General features: G+C 36.1%; 1 protein-coding gene across 1 annotated transcript; it reads right to left on the reverse strand.

The window, feature by feature from the left end:
• Positions 1-486: 486 nt before the first annotated feature.
• LOC119664531 (probable ATP-dependent RNA helicase DDX43) lies at positions 487-3,784 on the reverse strand. The gene is made up of 8 exons (XM_038074002.1): positions 3,604-3,784; positions 2,633-3,099; positions 2,452-2,565; positions 1,868-2,373; positions 1,412-1,802; positions 1,206-1,346; positions 1,028-1,128; positions 487-973 (listed from the first exon to the last, which is right to left on the reverse strand). The coding sequence occupies exons 2-8, from the start codon at positions 3,080-3,082 to the stop codon at positions 691-693; spliced, it is 1,986 nt and encodes a 661-aa protein (XP_037929930.1). The 5' UTR covers positions 3,083-3,099; positions 3,604-3,784; the 3' UTR covers positions 487-690.
• Between the last annotated feature and the right edge of the window lie 3,847 nt (positions 3,785-7,631).

Consider the following 7,631-nt stretch of genomic DNA (forward strand, 5'->3'; position numbering starts at 1 on the left):
TAAATTATTTTAATAAAGTTTAGAAATACAATAAAAAATCAATCAATCGTAATTGTTATCACTCTTATCGATTAGTTTGGGTGACAAGTGCAGAAGCTAATTCACACAAAGGGCTAACAAGCTAAACCAGATTAAGGATCTATAGTAAGTTATTACTATATTATGTGTCGTTCACACACAATTATCTGTACAAAGGATTAATATCCATCTTAAAAATATTTCAAATAAAATATGTTACTTTTAAATAAAAATTGAAACCCTTATAAATGAAAAAGCAAGAACACAATATAATTATCATAGTTTTTCAAAAAGCGTTCCCACAGTTGTACTTCATTAAATTTATTAAACGAACAAAGTTTCATGTATAACAATATACATATACATACAGTATATATTTTTTATATAAAAAATTAACCTAAAATAGAGTTTTGTATTCAAATAGAAGTACTATTAATTTTTATTTAATTTTATTTCAAGTTTTTCATATTGTACAGTATTATTCGAATAACATTAGAAACAGTTTTTTAATTATTTTTAATTTTTAGCGATCAACGTTCATTTAAGTAAAACACTGATCGATTTGAATCAAACATTGCGGTTATTTAAGATGTAATGTGAAAAACAAAATGCAATGTTGTGGTCAAGTTACTAAGTTAACTGTTTCTAAGTTAATCTTAAAAATGAGTACCACTACGGTGTACTGTGTTTAAAAAAAGGATTAAAATGACTACCCATTTTAAAATCTTTACCACGTCTTTTTTTCATCTCGTCAAAGCGATTGGACATTCCGTATAGTTCTTTTGGAACTGCTTGGCCAGCTTCTTCCAAAATACGAATGAGATCCTTTGCAATAGCCCAATCCGAGCGTGTTATATAACTTATGGCAGTGCCGGTTCGCCCAGCGCGTCCAGTTCTACCAACACGATGAACATACTCCTCAATGTTACGCGGAAAATCAAAATTAATAACATGACTAAGAAAAAAAAATTTTTCACAACTTCGGTTTTTAATACTACTAAGCACTTACGTGATGTCTTCAATGTCTAAACCTCTTGAAGCAACGTCTGTTGCTATTAAAATTTGTATGTCACCTGAGGTTAGATCAGCCAGTGCTTGTTCTCGATCGGCCTAAAGAAAATTTGTTTGAGTTTATAAGAATCTTATGCACAGAGGCATTACTCTAATAAAACTAATGTATTATGTACCTGATCACGAGAACCATGTATACATTGTGTTAACAGGCCTTTCAGAGATAAATCACTAGACAAGTCGTCAGCACGAGCTCGTTTAGAACAGAAGATAATAACTTTATCGCTTGATTTAAGGTTTTCTAAAAATGCCAGGACCTGTAACAGGAACAAATACATTTTTCTTCAAAGTTTTCTTTATTTAACTTTTCAAATAATATTACCGTATTAAATTTGTCCGCATCATCCACGAGTTCTACATTTTGAGTCACAGAATGAGTGGCAGTTAAATCAAGTGAGCCAACCCATACCTGAATAGGATTGTTCATATAGGTTTCGGCCAATCTACTAACACATGGTGGCCAGGTGGCACTAGTCATGACGGTCTGCCTGTCAGGGCGTATGTCAAGTAGAACTTTTCGAATCTGTGGCTCGAAACCCATATCCAGCATACGGTCCGCTTCGTCTAATATTAAATATGTAACCGATGTAATATCTACAACTTTAGCTTGAACCAAATCATTAAGACGTCCAGGCGTACAAATTATGCATTCAGCTCCTTCTCTGAAATCTCTAATCTGGTCACGACGACTGCCACCACCATAAATACATACACTGAATAAGAATTTCATTATTGCTTATTTTTTTATTCATTTGTTTTAAATTATTTCTTAACTTACGCTTTTATTCCACGGAACGAGTACTTGTTAACTTCTTTTGCTATTTGCTGTGCTAATTCGCGTGTTGGAGCTAAAATTAATATATTTGGACCATTGCGTTTCGCACGTGGTGTAGTCTGTCCATCAGTATGAATCAAAGCAGGAAGCAGAAATGCTAAAGTTTTTCCAGTTCCTGTTTGGGCAATACCTATCATATCCTCGCCTCTCAATAATATAGGCCATGCTTGCTTTTGTATAGGAGATGGTTCCGTAAAGTTTTGTTTCTTCAACTCATCAAGTATATCAGGATAATCTTTGAAACAGTGGTCGAATTTGTATATTGGTTTCGGTATATCAAGACACATTTGATCTTCACTTGTTTTTAAACGTGAAACAATTATATTGTTGTTTACTAAACGCATTTCATTGACTTCTTCCTCTGTCATAACAGCGATTTCCTTGACTTCTTGATAAAAATTTTTTCTCAGCTTTGGAAGATGCGCCCACTGCAACTTACGATATTCTTCCTGTAATAAAAAATATTTCATATGGGCAAAACAAATAAATCGATATCTTCATTTGTGGATTGTTAATATTTTTCTTACAACTTTTCTATTTAGAGATTCCCAATCGATAGGCTGCAATACTTCCTTCTTTTCAGTACCACCAATACATACATTTTTTGTAGGTAGACTTAATCTATTTTCGCCATTTTCTCCCTAAATAAATTTTATTATGAGCTACTATATTATATCCATACGCTCGTTGTATGTACGTCATACTTACAGATTTCGGAGTTGCAACCTGAATATTGTCATTTCTGGAAGAAGCACTAAAACGAGGCACGAATGATTTTTTTTTAAATTCAACTTTGGGATTGTGAGAAACTTCGTGATTTTGAGATGAAACATTTTTATTTTTATTTTTATTTTTATATTTCTGATCAGAGTGTTTTATAATTTCCAAAATGTATTTAACGGCATCGTCAACATTTTTTCTATTACGACCTTTGACAGTTACTATATGGTTGTCACTATTTATATGTACATTGACGTTGAACTTTGTTTTAATGCTTTTTATGTTGGAGCCGTTTAGGCCAATTATGGCACCAATGTAAGCTGGGTCAGTAGGAAATTTTTCTATAATCTCATTCAAATTGGACATGTTTGCACTTAAAACTCCATACACATTCCTTTCAGGTGGATCATCATCCCACATTATTTCCAAATCATCCATTTTGATGTCAGCAAAACCTACAAAAAAGAATACCTTATTATTATATTCATTTTTACACAAAACCAACTAAATTTCAAACATTCAAATTGAACCAATTTTAACGAAATCACGAATTCATGAATTTACGAATTCTCAATCATATCAAATGAAACGTTATTTGAAATTAACTATTAAAAGTAGAAATATGTGTTCTTATAAGGATTATTGAGAGATAAAGCAATGCCAGTTTTTTGTTTTTGATTTGTATGTTGAAAATCATGCTGTCACTTTCTTAAGTCTCATCACGCAGTGGCTCTATTGTTTCTTGTGACTTTTACTGAAATTCATTCCTATATAAAATGGTAATATGTGAAAAGCAGATTTTATTTTTTGCAAATAGGGCCACATAACCTTAAAAACACCATTGCTCAAACAAACAAGTATTTTTAGAAAATTTCATTATTAATTGAAAATATTTAATTGAAAAAAGTTGCACATATATTCGATTTGAAGTCCCGCATTTTATGAAGCAAAATACATACCAGTAATAAAACTAAAACCGAAACTTAATCGAAAAAACACAAGCCAAAAAACGATTCGACCACCGACGCGTCTCTTGAAAAAGTAATAAATGTAGAAGAAAACTTGTTCCGTTCCCGTTCTTTCAAAATTAATATAAGTATATTTGGCAGCCCATAGACAGATTTGCTTGAGATTGATGTAACTATATTAATTTGGTTTATGCTTTATGTGCACAAACCAATTTCACAAAGGAATATTCATTTGAAATGATTACACAATCCGATTGGCACATTATTTAATAATGTAAAAAATCCACATACAATTTTAATACTACATGTGTTCAATAATAAAAGTTTTATCAATGTTCTGGCAATTTCGTATGACTCATTGCTGACGTTTCTTATTAATGAACCGGTCAGCATTCTGATAAGAGCGTCTCTTTATATAATTATACACCTATACCTCGGTTAACAGCCATTTCGTGCAACAGTAGACTCGATTAACGATCTAGCCGTATTTCTGACAGTGTTTCGCTTAACAGTGAAGAAACCGATAAATATGCCTTTTATAATGCAAGCAATGGCTGGTTTAATGATCGATATGCCAAAAAGTTTTCTGGAAGAAGTACAACATTATAAATTCTATTGTAAACACAGACAACAGTGCATTCACACAGTCTCGTTTAGCCGGTTTTGCACATTATAATCACTAATGAGTATGATATACCATACAAAGAGCTTTCATTAAAAAGGAGCTCATTTACTACAAATCAGCACATTTAAGACCAAAAATGTCGAACGCAACCCTTAAAACTAATGGTTGATTTGCTTGTTTGTTTATTCAAAATCACGAAAGAACAGCAGTGAGTTAGAGTTTCGGGAGAGGCGCCATCCAACTAAAAGTATTTCCAGGGCCCATCATGAAATGAAGCATCGTTGCTGCCGCCATGCTCATCTCCACGTCCATCGGCAGATCCAATATGATCTTCACATACATCACTATATCCAATATCTATGTCGGATGACTGTGAAACACCTGCAAAAGAAAGAAATAAAGATAATATAAATGAAACTCTTTTGCAACACTTTCAGAATCTGATAGATGTGGAGAACCGTCACATCGCACTGCAAAAATGCACAGACGCAAGGTTTTTGAATTTAATGGAAGCAAAAAATGTTGCTTTGTCGGCTATCGCATCATCAAAGGAAAGAGGCTTTCCATATATCCGGCTCACTGGAGACAATGACTCAAGCGATGACTATGCATATTTGTTGCGGTCAACTGTTATTATATATTATAATTTCTATTACCATAATATGTTGAAGCCAGTTGAGTCAGTGCACTTAAGCACTTTTACTCTCTATTAACTGCGAGGTTTCTGCAAAACCCCTCTCTACGCCCTAACTGGATTATTGTATATCTCTTCATCAAACTAAGCAATAATTAACCTAAGATCTGCATACCTCTTCGAGGAGCCCGTAACCATTCTAAGATTCGATAACGCGGTGTTAGTAAGTCTATCAGTTTTCGTAAATAATTTCAGGTCCATATCCTTCATATATTTTTTGATCGGATCAATCTTAATCTTGATCAATCTTATCACTTCATCAGACTTACCAATAATTACGCTTAGATCTGCATACCTCTTCGAGGAGCCCGTAACCATTCTAAGATTCGATAACGCGGTGTTAGTAAGTCTGTCAGTTTTCGTAAATAATTTCAGGGCTCTATCCTTTATGTATTCTTTGATCGGATCAATCTTGACGTCAACATGCTCTTGAAATGTTTTGCTTGTGTTGAGAACACATTTATCCAGGTATAGCATATACGTGTCGTCAGCGTATAACACCAAAATCGATGGACCTAACATTGGGATATTAGATGTATAAATGTTGTAGAGAGTGGGAAAAGTGGAGATCTCTGAGGAACCCCTGTTTCTATAATTCTGATTGACGAGAGATCGCTGTTGATTTTCGTGCGAAAGGATCTCTCACGTAAGAAGCTGCCGATGATTTTAGTTGGCCTGCCTGGAACACCTAGATCAGACATTTTTACTATCAGGCCATCATGCCAGACCTTGTCAAAAGCTTTATAAATATCAAAAATGATCTTTCCAGTCGACTTTCTTCCACTAATGGCTGTTTGAATCATTTCGGCCGTTCTAGCTAGTTGAAGTGCCGTGGACAGGTCATTATTATCCGGTTTAGGGAAGACAATGACTGTGGCCAGCTTCCAGGTCTTAGGAAATTCATCTAGCCTGAGCATACAATTAATAATGTTAGTGATAAGCTGGATTGCGTTCTCTGGCAGGTTACGTAGGCATCTGTTGTTAATTATATCATGGCCAGGTGCCGACCTAATCTTCAATCTCGCTATAATTTGGGAGATTTCTTCGTTACTGCATACTGCAGTGCCATCATCTGGCTCCTGATCCAAAATATTATTTGCCTCCTCGGAGATACGTTCTTCTTCCTCTGAGTCATATTCTAAGTCTTCATTGGGCTGGAATTCAAGTTCAAGGGTGTCTGTGAAGGTCACGGCTTTTTCTAAATCTGTATATACCAAGCCTGTTACTCTATGGATGGGTGGTATTACTGGTTTACGCTTTAGGCTGAAGTACTTATTTATGACCCAGAAGGCTGTTCCAAGACCCTTGAGAAATTCACCCTATTTCACGTTTTTAAATATATAAATCTTTTTCCTGATTTCACTTGAAGGACGGTTGGCCTCCCTTCTGCTCTCCGGGTCACCCGTTATTTGAGTAAATTTCCGGATTCTATTTTGATTTCTAATCATGTTTTTAATAGGCTGCGGTAAGTTAAAATAACTGTATGGTTTCCTATATTTGAGGGTGGAGCTATCAGAGGCATGCTTTAATAGATGGGCCAGGTTCTGTATACAGTTATCCAATTTTTCTGAGGTTTCTGGATGGTTTTTGATGCAGCTAACGTCTACCAAGTTCTTGAGCGCGTTCCAGTCGCTGGTAGATAACGTAGGGGTCATAGTGTTCATGGAACAGTTCATGGGAAGAATGAATAGAACCGGTTTATGATCAGAGTCTAGCTCATCTAAAACTTTCATATGCAGGGTATAATCTAGGTTGGACATGCCGAGGTCTATTATATGGCCTTGGCATGTCTATTATATGGCCTGCTTGGTTCCACAAACGGTCGGGTCTACGTCCCGGAGCCACTCGTCATCAACGACGACCAAGAATCGTTTAACATCCCCCAATAGGACTCTTCAAGTGATTGGAATTCTTGTAATGGCTGGTGTCACCTTAGACCTTGCTCCGGATTGGTCTCGCATCATGGTTGGAATTCAAATTTCATTGGCAATTGCTGCCAAACTCCGCCTATTATTCCACCACAAAACCACTCACACCTGCAACGTACTAGCGTAGTCTCCGTAATTAATTGTTCATCCCCTCTCAAAATTCTACAATTCAACTGTAATGGTCTAAGAAGGAAACTATTTGAAATTGCAGCATTCATGTCCTCCAACAACATTGCAGTAGCTGCACTGCAGGAGACTAAACTTTTGCCCAACTTCCCTCTCTTTCCCCCCTCAGGCTTTACACTTATTCGTAAAGGTCGACCTAGAGGCGCAGGAGGTGGCGTTGCTTTTCTGTTGCGGGATTCTACATATCATTTTGAGCTTTCTTTGCCCTCGTCTAATGACGAATACTTGGAGATTATAGGGTTAAAAATTTTCATTGGTAGGTCTTTAAGGTTCCTTGAACTAATCAATATCTATTTGATATCCAACTCTAGCTGCCCTCCGCAGCACACCCCAAATATTTCACATCTTCTAGATGAGGACTCGCGTTTTGTTCTGGGTGATTTGAATGCACACCATTCCCTCTTTTGGTGTTCTAAATGAGGACTCCTCCACTAGGGTAACGCCAACCTGTTCCAGCTCTCCTGATGTCAGTCTCGCAAGCCCTCGGCTTCTCGCTGCCTCGAATTGGAGTGTTGATATAGCTTTAAGCTCGGATCACACTCCCATCACAATTTCTATTCCATCGATCGAGGTCCTCACTGCGGCT

Source organism: Teleopsis dalmanni, unplaced genomic scaffold, assembly GCF_002237135.1.
Source record: "Teleopsis dalmanni isolate 2A unplaced genomic scaffold, ASM223713v2 unscaffolded_contig_2132, whole genome shotgun sequence".
NCBI lineage: Eukaryota > Metazoa > Arthropoda > Insecta > Diptera > Diopsidae > Teleopsis > Teleopsis dalmanni.

Excerpts from the sequence above, each read along its gene's own strand:
- LOC119664531 (XM_038074002.1), bottom strand. The coding sequence starts at position 3,082 with ATGGATGATTTGGAAATAATGTGGGATGATGATCCACCTGAAAGGAAT. Across the intron at positions 2,566-2,632 it reads AGGTTGCAACTCCGAAATCT|GGAGAAAATGGCGAAAATAG; the intron begins GTAAGTATGACG and ends AAATTTATTTAG. Across the intron at positions 1,129-1,205 it reads TACATGGTTCTCGTGATCAG|GCCGATCGAGAACAAGCACT; the intron begins GTACATAATACA and ends AATTTTCTTTAG.